The sequence below is a fragment of the Ischnura elegans genome, chromosome 2 (genome assembly GCF_921293095.1).
Source record: "Ischnura elegans chromosome 2, ioIscEleg1.1, whole genome shotgun sequence".
Lineage (NCBI taxonomy): Eukaryota > Metazoa > Arthropoda > Insecta > Odonata > Coenagrionidae > Ischnura > Ischnura elegans.
In genome coordinates, this window is record NC_060247.1 from 45782976 (window position 1) to 45801241 (window position 18266).

Consider the following 18266-nt stretch of genomic DNA (forward strand, 5'->3'; position numbering starts at 1 on the left):
ATTTTCATCTGTCCTCTGGAGGGAATGATTGTAAACTCCAAACTTGCCGGCAAACTGACCTATCAACTTTGAAGCAAAAGTTTACCAAGAGTTTAGAATGAGAGATCTTGGTGAATTGGGGCACTTCTTTGTTAAAAAAATTTTAGACAGACAAAAGGCATTTTCATCCACAAGAAGACCTTTTAGTAGATATGTGCATTGAGACTCTCCAACTCTGTTGTATCTTTAGATCACGGTAAACATGCTTTGCTTTACCTGCATTATTTATTTTAAGTGAGGTTAAATTACCATTTCCATGAGCCCCTTCATAAAGGAACTGGCAACCCTTCAGTGTATTAAATTCATGTACTACATAAGGCTTAGTCTAAGGTGACCTCTATCAAAGCCTATCATAAATAGTTCCCAGGTTAAGGCCAAGATTGTGAGTATTAAGGAGATTAAATAATTTTCTTAAAAATAGAGTCAGAAATTGCTAATGCACATATAGCTTTGTTGCTATATATTGTTATTATATATTTTAACAGAGCATAGGAAACTTACTCGTTTCTTTCTTTTTGAATCTGCTTTAGTATCATGACCTTCAGGTTTTCCTTCCTTTTCTTTTTTTCTTTCTGTAAAGAAATTTGATCTTAGGAAAAAGAAAATCTGTGAAGAAATTAGATCTATATCAAGACAATTTGAAATTGTATGATTGAGCAAAGACGTTGCCGTGACGTAGCCGACAGGCATTTTCATAGGTAGAAGACCTGTCGTCGGGTTTAGCTGTTGCGGATTTTTCATTATAAATGACTGGACATTGGCTTTGGCTGATGCAAGCGAAGGGAAGTGACCGCTGAGGTAGCAATTGTCGGTTGCATTCAGGCCCAGCCTGAGACCCAGCTTAGCGAGTCCTTAGGGACACTCCTCGGCAATTAAGCCCGACCCTCCCTCTCATTTATGATCATCCTCGATGCAGGAATCCGTTGCAAAAAGGTTATGTTATCAATGGTTTCTGCAGTGATATCTGTATTTTTTGGCAGACTACAATTTTTTTAATACTTTGAAATGAATTTTTCGTTTTGTTCTGTGCATAAGCCATTTTTAAATGAAATTTTAGTGTTAAAAATAACGGACCTCCAGACTTGCAACGTTGTTACTGTGTACATATTTATTAACTTTGTTGTTATTAACACTAGAAACCTGTTTAAAATTCCACGGTGCTTAAAAAAATGTAAGTAAGTCTTTTAGAAGAGTAAATTATTGAAAATTAAATACAATATGTGGTTGAAAAAAACACTGGTAACACGATAAGTTGACTGAGGATTCATGCTATGATATGGTTAGAGGGTGTATTCTAGTGGTAGGGGTAAGGACCGGGTGCCGCATTGAGTTGGGTCCCTACATCTGAGGGACGAAAATACCAGGTTAACTCATCCCAAAATAAAAGCTCTACAGAAACACAGAGAGGTGTAAAATACAGACTGTACAGAGAGGTTTAAAATAGGTATTCTCATGCCACTCGTAGCATGCAAAACGTTTTCCAACTGTAGGTGCCAGCAGGAAAGGGTTAAGGGTCTGATAATTTAGATTAGTAAAAGTTCAAATACTATTTCTTTTTGGGTGAGGGGGGCCTCACACCCGAACTCTATCCTGGGCCACAAACAGTGGTGCCGACTCCATGGGGCTTGAGGGGGCCCGAGCCCCCTCAAAAATTCGTTATGGGTGTGAGGAAAAAAGTGTCAGGCTTGTCGATTTTCCCCGGAGTGTCCAGATATCAAGATTAGAGTTCTCAGTGTTCTAATGTTGATCATATGCCTCTTCTAAAATGCTTAGAAACTTAAAACTCACTTCTTATAAAATTTCCCGGGGAAAGATCCCCGGTTTGGGCCCCCCCAATATTGTTTCTAAGTCGGCGTCCCTGGCCAAAAATAGTGTGCGGGCAGCCCCAGGTAGCATATGCACAAATGTACTCATTCCTCCATCTACCTACAGTCAACTCCATGCTATCGGCTCATCCTTATCCCTTTCTACTTTCTCTCTCATCCCCCCTTTTCCCTTCTTCTCTCCAGTTGCATGAGCATATAAGTCTCAGACTGGAGAGGAGTATGCAACTCTGCCAGCAACCATCCCATTTCCAATGTGCCAAATATTAGTTGCATGTGCATGGTTTATATCTTAGGATTTCATTTTTTCAGCAAAAATTAATTTCGTAAATTTCCCAAAAAAAACTTTTTCACAAAAGCAGGTTGTTTGTAAAATAGCCTTCTGGATTAGGTAATTAGGTAAATCATTCATCAGAAATATCAATCCGAAATAATCATAAAATGAAAATGTAAGACGTAGTAATAAACTGGTTTTACAACTATGTACATATTCTTCCAATTAAGTAAAGCTTCCATCACTCACTGATCCTAATGGACTGCCCCTGTCATTGCAGCTGTGACCAAATAGTTACTACAGATCTGCATAAAACACGTTCATGGATCTGAGATTATTTCAATAATTGGTGATATAACAAAAAAATGTTTAATAAATTCATATTTCTGATGGAGTGCTGAAATTTGAATACATACATAGGTTGGCAAGAGCAGTGTATACCCCAAAACAGATAAATGACCATTTACTATGCATGCAATATCATAGCCTGCCCCTAAAAACCTTACTAAACAATCCATTTTTGTGAAACCTATGTAAATGCCTTGTTGAAATTATGATGCAATGGAAATTGAAGTTTGCATGGGAAAACTTCACTCTGTTGGTAACCTACTAAAACAGCTGGAAAAAAATATATTGGCTATGGGGGTATGAGGAAAAGGGATTTTCATGCCTTTTTTGGAGGCTTGATGTTCCTTATGATGTTCTCCTTTGTCTTTTTCTCTGCCAGTTTCTTTTGATTTCATTTTGTCTTTTTCTCTGCCAGTTTCTTTTGCTTTCATTTTCTTGGGAGATTTCTCTGCATTTTCTTCATCCTTGACTTTGGTGGGAGATTCATTTCCTCTTTTCTTTTTCTCATCTGGACCTTCAGTCTCAGGATCTTTCATACTTTTCTTGAAAGGATCATCATTTGGAGAAGTTTTCCTTTCCTGAATGGAGCCCTGAAGTTTGTAATCACCATTAAACTGCATTTCATCAGTTTTGATGCTTAATTTCCCAATTGGTGAAGTTTCACTGCCATCAAGTTTGCTTTTATATATTGAATCCATTGATGTCACCTCTCCAGTGGCAGCCACAACTTTCCTCCAAAGTGGCTCAATTGAAGAACCAATCACACCTTCTCCTGCATCTTCATCTGAAGTCTCTGACTTAAATTGTGTCAGGCAATCACTATCCATTTCTTCCTTAGTCTCTATGTTACCAGCTGTTCCCCGTTTTTGCCTTCCTATTGCAACTGCCAACAGAAGTTTTGCAACTTCTGCATTTGTAAAATTCATTTTACGTGCTGTACATTTAAGAAAATTTTTTCCATCTTCAACCATAATCATGAGTTTTTGATTTGAAAGATCTTCTGCCATTTTGAATAAGGTTGACTTTTTCTGTGGAGTAAAAAAGATGAAAAATATTTTATAATTGTGAGGAATTAATGCACTCAAGGTGTAAAATATCTTTTACTTTAAGAGTCATCACGTACAGTTCATTTTCACCATATTAACCTTTAAAAATTATGCTTTCACCTGGTGGATATTCAGAAGTTCAATGATATCATATAACAATGATAATGATTTCATTAATTATAATAATGAGCAAGAGGCCCCTTAGAAAATAACTACAACTTTTTATATTTTCAGAATAGACACATTCACAATGGCAAAGAAAAAAAATTCATAGAAAATTCAAACAAATGCACCCTGTGCAGACTGCCGATAGCATGAAGACAATTTGATAAAATAATATTTTCAACAAAAGAGGAAAGATTGCACTGTGATATAGTAACACTCTAACTGCGAAAATCTAAGGGGACGATTTATAATGACAGTAATGTCAAATCAACAATATAAAAAAATTAGGGTTATACTGCGCAAATAAAATAGGTAGCTAATGGCATCATGGGAGATTTTAAAATCAAGAAAGAGCTGTAAGAGGATAACCGGATCATTCAATCGTAGGAGATGGGTATGGTAGTAATAAAGATGTCAGTACTGCAGGTCATCCAAATTTATAGATACAAATGTGAATTCACAAGCCAGTACTCGATAGCTTGTTACCAAATTATTTTGGCTTTTGGCTCGTTCATTTTGCTTATTAGTCTCTGGATAGGTATGAAATCATTTACAGAGTGCAAAGTCAAAGTTAACTGCAACCTGATATACTATGGCAAATGATTATTTTCAGGAAAAAAATTAACATGTTTCATGCTTTCTCTGAATTTTTGGCACCCATTCCTTGAAAAAAATTCACCCACAACACAAATCCCAATGACAGCCTACCGGCAAAATGCAGTGAGTCTTTGTAAGAGCTGAAAAACTGATAACAGATTTTCCTGTAATTAGAAAAAAAATAACTGCCAGTGACCAACAGGTAAAGATGCAAAGCATAATATATATGCATACGTTTTCCTGGAAAGAAAAAAATAGTAACTACTGGGAGAATCAAATGTGTGACCCATAGATCAGCAGCTACTCATGGTAACCATTACACTGCAGTGCCTGTTCAGGATGAAATGCACAGGTACCACTAATATATCTAATTATGTATATAGAAAAACTTTGATGCTGCGTGCTTGAAACAAACAGAATTTATTCAAGGTCCAAACAATCTGAAATTTATGAATTTTAATTTATGTTCTCATAACCCAATGAATAATACATTTATAATAGAGATTCCTTTCCAACATTTTTATATTCTACATCGCTATTCATGTGAAATTTTGTGTTTTTCTTATGACTGTGGTTTCGCTATCGTTTCATAAATGTGAATAATTTTCAAATTATTGCCGTATGATGTTATTTCTCCTCATAATATAGAAGTGCCAACAATAAAAACATGATTCTTATACATAAATGCTTTGTTGAATACTCTAAAACGATGGAATAATAGCAACATCTACAGAAGTGCTGAAAGTTTGGCGTCCATTTGGTCATTACTCTGGATGCTTGTCGGCCTGACCATAAGAAAACCTTAAGAAAAGGCCAACATGCTTACTTATAAGTGCCTTCCTTATTTTTTCCTTTCACCTTATCTCAATGACTTATAATGTGCTAGCTGGGATAGTGCAAATTGGTCTATCCAGTGGTCAGAGCTTTTTCAGATATCATATTAAAATTAAATCGGAACTTGAACCATTTACGTGGTGGAAGGGCTCCATATTAATAATGAAAAACACTTTGTTACTTCCACAAAATTCTTTGTGGAAGTAACAAAGGAATTTTGTGGAAGTAACAAAGTGTTTTTCATTATTAATATCATATTAAAACTTGAAAGAGAGATTGACCAATCTGTATTAAGTAGGTATTACCACAAACACTGCAACTGCCTGAAGAAAAATTTCAATTGGGTCCCACCACATTGTGAAAGACTATACGTATCCATCCTTTGCGTTGGAACTTTGAACATTATCAATAATTATTCTCCAGATTGAGGATGTTTACAAAACTATAGAAAGAACTCATTGATCCAACTAGATCAGTAACCAACTCGGTCCCTTCTACTCTGCTTCTGTAGGTTCTTCTCAGCTCACGACTCCAAGCACCACCAATCAAGGATAGAGTGAAAGAAATGCAATTCATTGTCTGCTAGAACCACTCCAGGTCACAGTACTGTGTCCTGGGTATGCTTCTGCGAAGGATACTATGTATTTCTTTACAAACTTGTGCTTTCATCAGGAAGAAATACAGTGTACTTCACAATAATAATACTTCCTTGAGTCACTAGGAATCGAACATCTGCTGAGCATCAAAACAACAACCACAATGCACATGTATTTTGCTTTTTATGCAGATGTGAGATTCTCATACTTGTAACCAGTGGTAAAGGGGTTTACCTATCCAAGAAGGGTTCTCCTCTCTTCACCCTCCTCCCCTCCTACCACTCCTGTCACCTTCACCCATAGGCCTCTGCCCAGCCATTCTATGACCCTAACTCCGTGTCTTCTGTTCCATCAGCTTTGCCTGGAGTGGATTCAAATCCTACTGCCTTCTTTGATTATTGTGTTAAGCAAAAAGGAACATTTTTTGCATAAATAAAAAAATACAAATGTATTTCGTAGCTTATAATTTTGCGGGCCGACTCAAACTTTGTACTCAAAATTACTAAGACATAAGTGATAAAGGCATAAGTATTCACGCAAACATCGCTCTCCTGTTATATAAATATTCAGGTGGAGAATATGAAATAATCTTCGAGCTTCACGTAAATTGGGAGGTGTTTTCCACACTCCCAATGTCTCAATCATCAAGGTGGCTACGTCAGTAAGTAGCCACAAGTGTGCAAAATTTTAGCTTTGAAATAATTTTAATTGTTCAATTTGTCTTCTATTTATTGCCCATTACATGCTGCAACAACTAAACTCACAATGACGTTGGCCCACTAAAATATATGTAGTATTTGTGTGCTACTGCTTCAGCAGTCAAAACAGCCCCTTAATGCTAAAATCACTTTGGTAAACTTGGTGAAGTATGAAATAAATGTAACAAGGAATCGAGCCATTATAGAGAATAAGTACACCTACCCATGTTCCTTGGATGCTATTTTCCAGTGATTCACCAAGTTTGCTTCTAACCATTGCCAGAAATTTAGCTTCGGCACAGCAGCGTTCAAAACAGACCTTGAGAAAAGAACGAGATAATGAAGAATAATTGGTTATAGATTGAGATGTGGAAAAAAAACAAGTGCACCATTTTGCAAATGAATGCTGCTAGAGGCTCATTATTCCACGGCATGTAATAAGTTACTATTTGATAAATATGTTCAAAGTTTTACTATTCCTCTTGTAAAATGCAATTTTTATGCGTGAACCTGTCAAATCACAGAACAGTAGAGAGGAAAGGTAGAAGTAGAACAGGATTGTGACAAAGGGGAAGACAAAAATTCATCTAATATGTGGTTCAAAGAGAATGTAGGCAGGAGAATTCTCTTGTTCACTCAGTGGCTTAGTCATGGGGGGGTTTCCAGGTTACAACTTCCCCTTGAGCCTTTAAAAGAGGCACCAAAAATCCCCCTTTGCCCTGGGGTGTTTTCCATACACCCGGGATGGTCCTCGAAATCTCCGTAAACCCATTTCAAAATCTTGGCTTTGCCATTGCTTTCACTCACACCACTTTCTACTAGCAATTCGTAACAATGCACATAATTTGAAGCCCCCAAAACTAAGGCTTTAATTTATGAGCATACATTTGCCTAAGAAAGTTTGAAACATATGTATATGTACTTCATTCCATAAACTCATGAGAGACTAAAAATATGTTTGTAAATGCAAAAGTGTTTGGATATTCTACTCTAGATCCACCATCATAATGCATGGAAATTCAGTGAAGGTGGAAATATTTGCAATGTCCATCATCTGCTCAGTGTGGAAAGTGAGTGGAGTGGAGAGTTCGTGGAATTGGAAGTATCTTTTAATATTCACAGGTTATGAAAAGTGAGGAAAAAACAGGCTTTTAGTGTGGCTGTTAAATGAAAAGAATTTTACCAGATATTGGAGTTCAAAAGTAGGATGGAATGGAAATTAATGTTCCAATTTGACATAGTTTACAATAATTGACAAATAAAACATTGTGGTTGTCAGCATATGTCTGCAGTTCGTGGAAATCATGAACTGAGTATGTATGGTGGTACCATCTCTACAATCATTTTTTTGCATGGTTCTTACATAAATTCTACCAATCTATTATTACTTATTCAAGTTCATCTTGAATAAATATAATGGGGATTGAGTAGGTGTGATGTTGGTACTGGCTTACAACCCTGTGGGTTCAGACTTCAGAAGTCCTGGTGGTGCTTGATATTTTTTTGAGATTGCCCAACCTCTGCTTGAGAACTTAGTGGAGGGTACCTCAGATACAGAACTCCATCCATTGGATAGGATTTTAAGCTACCATCCCCATGGCGCTTTACATTAAGAGGAGGCTAATGGCAATGATGGATTTTTCTGCACTCTTCCATTCCTAATCTTCCCTCATGGTGCAAATGACTGCAGGTTATCCTCCTCCCATTTCCATGCCATAAATTTAATCAGGATGAACTCAAAAACTTTTGCAATAAAAGTGCATGTGTATACCTACTTACAGGAGGCATTTCAAGAAAAACCTTCTGGCAAAAATAACATTGGGGATTAAGGTCTTGTCCTTTTTTACTTCCTTTCCTGAATCCATTTCCAAAATCTTCAGCATTTTCATTTTGAACGTGGGTTAGAGAATCCCACTTCAATGAATATTCTTCCAAGAAAGTTTGAATTATCTACTGGAAAAATGAAACAATATTTACAGAATAAATCATATTAGATCATTGAATGCTAAGTATTTCAGTCACATCATTTTGTATTTCATTGATGAACTAACTAAATTTGAGCCCACGGTAAGGGCATACAATGCTGGAAGGCATTTCGCCTAATATCATGTTTATATACCATAATTATGCTGCATGTCAGCAATTCTCCTCCAAATCTGCTTTCTTCAGATTGCCGTAAGTACTGGTAAAGGTCTGCAGGGTTTAGGAATTGTTCATTCCTTAACTTCTCTTTCCAATTGGAATGGAAAGCACCTAAACCCTGAAAAAGATATTTTGAAATGCATTTTAGTAAACAATTTTATGAACTTCCTGCAAATATGTTCACATTTTTTAACGCCTTCAAATTATATTTAATGCCTGTAAAATGAGTTAGTTGGTGATCTGTCAACAATGGGGAGGATGAGGGAATAGATCCCCCCCAACGCCTCAGAAAAATTAACAAAATATTTAAAACTATTGTCTAGCTTTGATATAGAATGACTGCATCTGTTTAATGTGAAATTTTAAGTGCAAAATTTATGTAAAATTTATTTCCAAATATGTAAGTTTTCAAAAATTTTCCCAGACCCAGACTTTCCATTGCCAGGGGGGTCCGCGAATTGCCCTTCAGCCCCCACCTTCCCCCAAAGCATATTCCTAGTTATGCCACTGGTGGTGCTACTATAAAAATTTTAATAGAAAACGTGAAGAACCTCAAAAAATTCCAACTTAAAAAATAAGTCTTGTGAAGGAATATTTTTAGTACATCTCTAAAAATATTAAATGTGTGTAAAGAATACAATCAATCCATGGCATTCAACATGAATATTCAATGCAGTGATATTCAATACGATTGCGCTTGGGCTGAGTTTAGAGTTTGATGTTGGGGGTCAGCAATCCTGAAAGTGTAGGGGCCATGGTATACCCCACAGTGAAATGTGGGGGTCCTCAGGGCCCTCCCCAGTAAAATTTATTTCCATTAGCCTCTGGAAACAGCATTTTAAGTACATACTATCTTAAACTAAAATTTTGTGGGATTTCTGCAGGTTTCGTACTTCATTCTGGCAAATTTCCATGTCTGCCCGCCCTTGTGCACCCCCACATTTTTCATTTGGAGGGAACCAGGGGGGGCCAGGTTCCCCCTGGCTCCCCAGAACTCCACCCATGCAATGGTTCATTAAGGAAGTTACTGGTGATTTATGTCATTGCTTATTGCTACGTGCATATAACCTAAGAAAATAAGTACTATGATAACATAATTTCTCAGTATCTATTCATTCATTGCCTTTGAATATCAATGATCCCCCATAAGTTTTGAATTCCCACTTAAGCAAAATGGGTTTTCATTTGATTGCTTCACTTTTCCAAATACATTTCCAATTTCCTTGCCAAATTCCTCATCCAGAGATGTAAGTATATGAATGGATAGTTGCTGAGAATAATAAGACCACAGCTGCCTTTTGAGGCCCTTAAAAACTTATCTGTTCACATTTGCTATGTGAAATGAGCAAAGATTTGATGGAATAATAATTTCCTTTTCAAATCACTTTCACCTAGCCTACATTCCAATTTTCACTTTTCTAATTCTTCTATTATGTACAAGGACAGGTATCTTATTGTATAGAACCATATTCATAGGATAGTTAAAAATTCACAAAAATTGAAATTTTGTCTTTTCTTGGAGAAGGTACTGCATGCACATACCAATGGCATGGATAAGGTAGAAAGTCAATTGAGGCAATACATATATCAGTTGCTATGATTGATGAAATTTGTACACTTATACACATAAGCTTCAAACTGTTGGCAAACCTCTTTCTTTTGTCTCCTGTAAAATTCACGTTTAATGACTTACTACCTTTCCCATGTCAACGCTACACTTGTAGATCTGTCCATAGGGCCCTGTTTTTCATACTGCATAGCTTACTGCATAAACTGATCATGCAATTAATATTGGTAAATTGAGAATAAATGTGGCCAGTGTATTAGGATCCACTCTAAAAAAAATTAAGTGATGGAAGAAATGGAAGTCCAGGGGGTTTAAATGAGGCACTAATTCAAGGTTTAAATGCATTCTGAGTTGGTAAAGGATATCAGAAACTTAAGTATATTAACTATTTTCTGTTTGAGATGGTAGTTGAAAGGAAGTTAATACATGTCATCTTTTTTACTTATAAGGGTGTTAATTATCAGGGTGGATCAAATCATATTAACTAGCCTGCTGTCATTTTCTCTTTTAGGCTCTGTTCTCATCCATTCAAGAATGCAAAGAATATTTTTCTGTGGCCCTATGAACGTTTACAATGGCCCTGGGTGAGTGGCCTAGCTCAAATATACTAACTCAAAGACATGGCTTTAAGTAAAATGAGTATTCTACCAAGAATTCATGCAAATATCTTGCATTACCAGAATGATATTATAGAGCATCAAGTAATTGATGACTATTAATGTTAGCACTTCCGTTATTTCTCAAGAATTTTTCAGGAAAATATAAGTAAAATGAAGAAGAGTTAGAGTAGTGCATTTAAAGCGAATACACATTTTGTCTGCTGGGTCATAAGGGTGAAAATTAAGATTGGTTATGCATATTATTATGCAGAGAAAATATTTTTCAGAAACAAATCTACTATCATGCAATACTACATTTTTACTGATACCTAAGGACCTTCAGAAGACTCATTGTACTTACCATTTTGGCGTGAGTGTCTATGACTTGTATGCAATCTTCGGGTGCAGCATCACTGTCAAGTGTCACTTGATGGATGTGGGGCAAGTGATAACTGGGTAAAAATGTAGCATCATTTCTTCCAAGAAAATCACTGATTAACTTTGAAATATCATGGGCTTCTCTCTCTGTTTTTCGTCTTTCGGCATTCAAGTATATATTTTTGCTCTCAGAAAGATAATTCTTTTTCTCTGGTATTGAGGCATTCACTGATGTAAATCTTGTAAGAGTACGCAGAATGGACTCTAATGCATGTACCTTTTCTTCAAGTTTCTCTAATTTTGATGGTCTATTTTTACAGTGTTCTTTTAGAGCCTGAAAGATAATTATTTACTTTTTATTTATTCAAAACATCAAAATTTTCAATTTTTGCTGGCAGTAAATGGTCACCTGGTCTTTTTGAGCTTTTTTTAATGGAATTTGGACCCATTTCATTAGATGAATCCAGTGGCAGTAAAATTTTATGAGTGCTTCTGAGTATATCTGTGATCATAACTAACCCACCCTTTTGATGGTGCCAATAACAAATGAGGAATTGCAGATTATATCCCTGGCATTCTTAAGGGGCACCCAATAGCCTTTGAGCCCAAATGGGGGTATGCATTAGAGGCAGGGCCGGCCCTAGCAGGTGCGGAGCCAGGGGCGAACCTTCAGTGCGGGGCCCTTCACTTAAAATATTAAACTCTATACCCCATCTATAAACTCGAGCATTTTGAATCCCTACCACTCTCTGGCTAAGTATGTGTTCCCCTCCAAAATTCAGACTTCGTAATTACGCCGTATCGTATATTCGTATATTTTAATTTTTTTTTTCACGAACGCGGGGCCCGGGGCAGTCGCCCCGCCCTAAGGCCGGCCCTGATTAGAGGCCTTCAAGTGATCCCAAAAACGGACTCTCTGTGGCCGCCTCTATGAGTATGTGTGGGAGAGAGAGAGTACATATCTTGAATGTTGCCTACTGCATTTCACAAACATTTTTGAAGGCCCCCAACTGCCTCAGAGACTGAACGGCATCAAACTGAGAATTGTGACTGCCAAGCCGTCCATAGGTAAAATAGCATTTGCCTAGGAGAAAATCCCTTTGCATGCCCTTATACCCACTGCTGCCTCCACATATCTTTTTGAGGGGCTTGTTAGAGATGGTTAAGGTTAACTGAGTGTGAGCTAGAAATATGAATGCCAGACGAACAGCTTATGTTGGCCTCCACCTTATTCTGGTTGCCTTCAAACATGAACTCAGACAGCCAAGAGGCCCGAATGGGATGGGTACCAAATTCAGAAGGAATGCAAAATCAACTATTAAAATATATGTTTAAAGTTCAACTAAATTCTAATTTAAAAATGTAAATTAATTGTAGTGGAGTGAATTGCTGAAGTACTGTTAGTCCAAAGCGGAGAACATGCTATTGTTACCTAATTAGTCTGAGATAAATGGCCTACTCACCACATCTTGCTCAGGAGTGACCCGATTTCCTTGAAATTCTCCTGAAAATCTTCTATTTTTTATCTGCCTTATGGCGCAAAACAGTTTCTTCCAAACTTCCAAAAAGAAGTCGAGGTCAATGTCGATGACTTCAGCAGGTCGATCAAAGGCATTTTCAGAGGAAAAAGTCTTTTGTAAGTCTTCATTTGTAGATGCATCTGCTTTGCGAGTCTTATCAAACTTAGGGTCAATGCTAGGAGCCTTATGTGGGGAGTTTTCAGCAAACTTGTTATTTTGATTCATGTTGGGGTATGTACAACGTTTTTCATCACTAATCTTTCTAGAAAACTTATGAACAATTGCAGTGATTGCCTTCACAATCATTTCAATCAAAATTAAATCAAATTCACATGACTTTTCAATTCTTGCATCAACTTCCTCATCAAAGTTTATCTCTCCTGTCACTGTAGATCCCCCATTAGTAGTCTTCTCATTCTTAGGCATATCTCCAGATATAAATTTTGGAATGCCTGCATGACGAATGAAACCTTCATTTACTGTAGTCAGTTGGAGAATATGGGCACTTAAACCCACGACAGCGACTCGATCCCCTACATCATCAGACGTTACTGACCCCTTAGTATCCCTCATAGTGGCTAATTCTTATTCAATTTCCCCAGAGTTTCTGTAAAATATATAAAATTGAACCATTTTTAGAATTAGAGCCTTTTAATGGAAAGGAGAAAAACAGAAGATAAACTATTGGTATAATACCAGGTTCTCATTCATTAAATAAAAGTGTTAGTGGATAAGAAATGAATTTAGCTAATATTTATCATATGAATAATTACACAACCAATTAAGATGGGAAGGGAACAGGGATATGATAGTTTATGATAGATGATAATGGGGAAGTGTGGGTGCTTACACAAACTATTATAGCTGTCATTGAACCCTCATACATACATCGAATGTGAGATGTAGTTTAAGTATTTCTTATAAACTAAGTTCCTACTTCTTTTGGATTCAAAGATTTGAAAAGACTGATATTAATTGAGTGGTTTTGGAAGCCAAGGGGTACAAGTGATTTCTTTTTTCTATACACAGTTTGGTACAGAAATTAGGCTTAGAAAACAAATGAGATCATTTAGATATTTGATATAGTGCATTTGATTTTCTACTCGATATCAGCACAGAACTGAGACTCACTCGTACCCCTTGGCTACCAATTTTTGTGAATTTCCTCTGACAAATAGCTCTACCTAGCTCTGTTAAGAAAAAAATCACTTGTACCCCTTGGCTTCTCACATCCTCAATTGATATAGTCTACTGGAGTTTTATGTTTTTTAATCTTCAAAATTATATTTTGAAAATTTAGATTTTATGTAAAAAGAGTATATTATGTGTTTAATCGACTAATTCTGATTTGCCACCACATTTCCAAATCTACCATATCATTCATACTAACAATTCAATTTTTTCTTATTCTAAAGATTTTTCATAATAAATATCATCACCACACAGTGACTTAATTGGGAATGTGCTTTCGGAGGGTATGGGAGGGTGCTGCCCTCCCCCATGCAACCTGGGGGGTCTGGGAAATTTTTGAAAAATAACATGCCTGGAAATACATTTTACATAATTTTGGCACTTAAAATTTAGGTTTCACTCGCAATTCTCTGGGGAATCATCGCAACATGGAAATCATTTGTATACTTTAAAATTCTCTGAGGCTTTGGTAGGGGTTCGTTTCCCCCACCCCCATAATTATGCCACTGTCACCACATCTTTTGTATGGTTGTAATAAGTTATGTAGTGGGGCTAGGGAACAAGCGAGTGCGTCATCTTTCATAGTTATTCAAATTTGGGATTTTATTTTAATGAACAGGAGAAAAAATCATGTAGCTTATAGAATTAAGGTTATAAATTGGAAGAATTAAAGCCTTTAACACGCCATCTCTACTAAACACGCGCTTACCTTGCTGGCATTAGACACGAGACTTTAATTCTAGATGAATTGGTAATCAATGCCTAATGGGTTGCATTGGTTGCAGGATAATAATACATGAAGCTATGGCTTAAATATACGTAAAATGGCGCAAGAAAGATTCAACACTCGTGATTTTGCATTTTAGTACCATTTTTTCTTAAAACTTGGCCTAGATTAAAAAATAATGGAATGCAGTCGCGCACTTACCAGGAAAAATCTTTTCTGGACAATGTTACGATTTTAATTTATCGCATGCAGTTGATCGAATTTTTTTCTTTGGCATATTAAGATGACTGAATGCTTGAGGTCGTTAATTTTTTTCCAATTATAGTCATGGCAATTTTCTTTAAGTGAAATAATTTAACGCTAAAGAAAAGGGTTTTTTCCTTTTCTTCGGAGAAATCACGCGTTTTTTCAACAATGCGATTCTGTGGTTGGGTCGAATGTAAATATTTATTCATGATCAACGGTGGCTAAGGTGGTACCTGAAAACGGGTAAGATGAGATATCGGATACATGGCAGTGGATAGGATTCTATGACAGATATACACAACATGGTGAACTTAGCGAAGAATAGAGGCTTTAGAAGTCTGAATTTTTGCTTTGCAGCATGATACTTTGTACGTAGAGCCACAACATAAACTATAGGAGTTGGAGATAGTAATGGACTATTTTTAGACTAGTTTTGGTTACTTAGTGAGCTTTGGTAAATTAAAATTCATGAAAATGCTTTCTTTATCGCATACCCTAGGGAGGGAAATAAATCAACTCTTTTTCATCTTGAAATCAGAAGAGAGAAAATAATTGAAATGGGGTGATTCGCATAAATGCCGTAAAAAGAGCGTCGATTTATTGTACGCATTGGAAGAATTTATTTATTGATTGATTTAATGATAGGAGTACAATGCACGTCTATTCATAAACAATAATTTCTTAGTAAGTCACGAAAGCGCCACAGGCTATTGAAGATTCAGCCTTCCCCTTCGTAAACTCCACAGCTTTTCTTTCCTCCCTCCTATTCTTTCCTAATGCGCTTAATTTTCTCTCTTAACTCCTAATGATAAAAGCCTGAATGGGTCACCATAGAAGTACGGATTTTTCCTGGAATTAGTACAGTGTCGGATACATGCGGGGGGCGCGCGCCCCTCTTGCGGGGCCGCCCGTATTGCCAAACATTTCAGAACCACAATTGTAACTTTTTTATATCATAAGATTGCATTGTCTTGTACAGTTCATTGTATTGTCTATTATAATTTAAATTAAAACTTTCTTAAAATTTGCATGTGACTTGATTATGTTTTATTACGGTAAAAGTAAAGGTAACCCAATATATCTTTGCGCCCCCCCCTTAAATTTTTAATGTAACCGCTTCTGAATCAGTAGAGTAGATATTGCTAACCTCAGCATAGGTTAAGCGCTATCGAGTAACTGAGAGATCCAAAATTAATATATTTTTCTTTCGATTGGATATCTCTCCTTTTGAAAAGCTGAAAAAAAGATTCAGTTATGCGATATTGAGTATTATTATGAAATGTTGACTATATTTTTGCAGTACAAATCGCACGAGAGATACGTATTTGTGATAAATTGAATAAAAATGTTTGGAGAATGGAAATACGAAGGGATTCGAGAAGATTGTATAAACCAAAGAGAAAGTTTTATTGATAAATATGAAAAAAATGATTATGAATTTAATGCATTCTCTGAGATTAATATAACTATCGTTGCCAAGACATTGTATTTATATCTCATGGATCGTGGAATCATACAAAAAATTAAGAGGATTGAGGAAAATTTGGGAAAGAAAAAGAAAAGTTTTGTACCCTCTGTATGAAAATATGCAATAATAGACTCGAAGAAGTATTAATGTTGGATAGCCTTTTTGCTCTCTATGCGAGCTGTAAAAAGTGTAATTTTCAGTTGTAACTAGGGGATGAAAATTTTTTAAATGTTGCCGTAAGCGAATATATTGAGCGTATGATGGCATTAATCGTTCAAAGCCTCATTACGAGCCAATCAAAAGATTTTTATTTGCATCGTGGACACAAAGTTTGAAGTATGTTTTTATGCTTCCTTAGGATGGATAAGGTATATTATAACTATAGTAGTTGAATTTTTGTTGTCACAAGGTCAGTTAAAATAAATTCTTTAACAATTGTCTGAAATTTCCTTGACTGAAGCTGTCATTTTCTGTGTTTTCACGATCAGTATTTCGTTCATAGGGCAGAAAAATATGTAAGTGAAAATGGTAGATGAGAAATCTGACTTCTCTACTTTTTTGGTCAAGTTTATTTGACAAAATTATGAAACAAAGACAATGTTAACAGAAAAATTTATTTTGCCGAAAAATAATTATTCCCCTACACTTTTCACTTAAATAGAATTTAAAATATAAGTCTTTAATAGACGACCTGGTTCTGCCGACGGTGGGCATCGTTAAACCTTTTTAAGTACTATTTTCAATAAAACTTGTCTATCCAAGTCAAATTTCAACGAAATCCGTGTACAAGGTTATTTTTTTTAATTGGCCGTGAATTTTCTCAAAGTCGAGCCCAGAATTATTCAATTCATAAATTGGTAACGTTGGGGTGCGTCGATCACTTCCGTGTCTCGCGTTTACATTCACCTTGTCATTGCCTTAATTTTAATAACTGTAACATTCATTTCTCATTTAATCATTGTAAATGCAGTTTCATCGCGTCCACGAGGGTTACAATGGCTTCCTTCTCCCAATAGCCTAGGTGGAAGGGCTTGAAAAGGATTGATTTATATGATAGAAAGAGCTGGAAGCAGTTGTCTCGTTCCATCGAATAGACCGACCAAAGGAAAGCGCAGTGGAAGGGAATAAAAACTAAAAGGAAGAGGGCAAAGGGAGAAGAGGGGGGGAGAGTACCGTAAAGCGGCCTTGATAGCGCAGCCTCAGTGGTGAGGATGGCCGAAGTAGCTACGCCTTGTTTCCACTGCACTCATCGTACGCTTATTAGACCCAACACACGATTAAACTTCATTTTGGAAATGGCTGTTTTCGCCAACTAGTGGTAGTCAATTCCGACCAAAAAGTGGTAGGCATTCCAATCACGGTAAGAGAGCTACGCGGGTTTTAGCCGTATTGAAAACACTAGTTACGTAAATAAGGCTACAAGTGTGTAGTTGATACCTCCTCTTTATGACCCCAGAACTTCATTTATATCAGCCTATTGGTAAGTAATTCCAGGACCGATTCGTACGCAGCTCCGCAATTAGTTCTTCGATCAGCTATCATTTCATTTTGGTCTATATTTTCTCTTTACGTACTTAATCACTTGGTCCATAGATTATAGATCCATGAAGTACAACATCCTTCGCGTATTTACCTGCTAATTTTTCTTGGGCTTTTGTTTTATCAGACCATAATGTCTGATGAATTATTATTTTATTTCGTTTCATCATGTCCCATCCTATAAATCACAACGCCTCTTGAATGTTTCTTTGGAATACTCTGATTATATTTTGTGTCAAAACTAATCATTACGAGATTTATTGACGTAATACGGAGGACGCTAGTTGGTTAACCCGTCTCTCTTCAACGTGGAACTTACCCAGTTGAAACAATGCATTACCGCATCATATTTCAGTATTAGTACAAGGACCAGAGAGAAAATTGCTGATCTCACGCTCAAAGCTTACGTAAGCTGAGACGCTATTAGCGAATCATATACGCGTGGACAGAACCGTATACAGCAGCTTTG

At 36.5% G+C, this 18266-nt stretch overlaps 1 protein-coding gene across 2 annotated transcripts in view; it reads right to left on the reverse strand.

The window, feature by feature from the left end:
* The window catches only part of LOC124153666, a 44793-nt gene extending 29824 nt beyond the window's left edge, over window positions 1-14969 (reverse strand). For both annotated transcript variants that reach the window (XM_046526967.1, XM_046526968.1), the window contains exons 1-8: window positions 14746-14969; window positions 12570-13233; window positions 11090-11440; window positions 8540-8680; window positions 8200-8370; window positions 6644-6739; window positions 2807-3512; window positions 541-611 (exon numbers count right to left, since the gene is read on the reverse strand). In XM_046526967.1, coding sequence (XP_046382923.1) covers window positions 541-611; window positions 2807-3512; window positions 6644-6739; window positions 8200-8370; window positions 8540-8680; window positions 11090-11440; window positions 12570-13199 — 2166 coding nt within the window. In that variant the 5' untranslated portion in view covers window positions 13200-13233; window positions 14746-14969. The remainder of the gene's footprint in view (window positions 1-540; window positions 612-2806; window positions 3513-6643; window positions 6740-8199; window positions 8371-8539; window positions 8681-11089; window positions 11441-12569; window positions 13234-14745) is intronic.
* Window positions 14970-18266: the final 3297 nt, after the last annotated feature.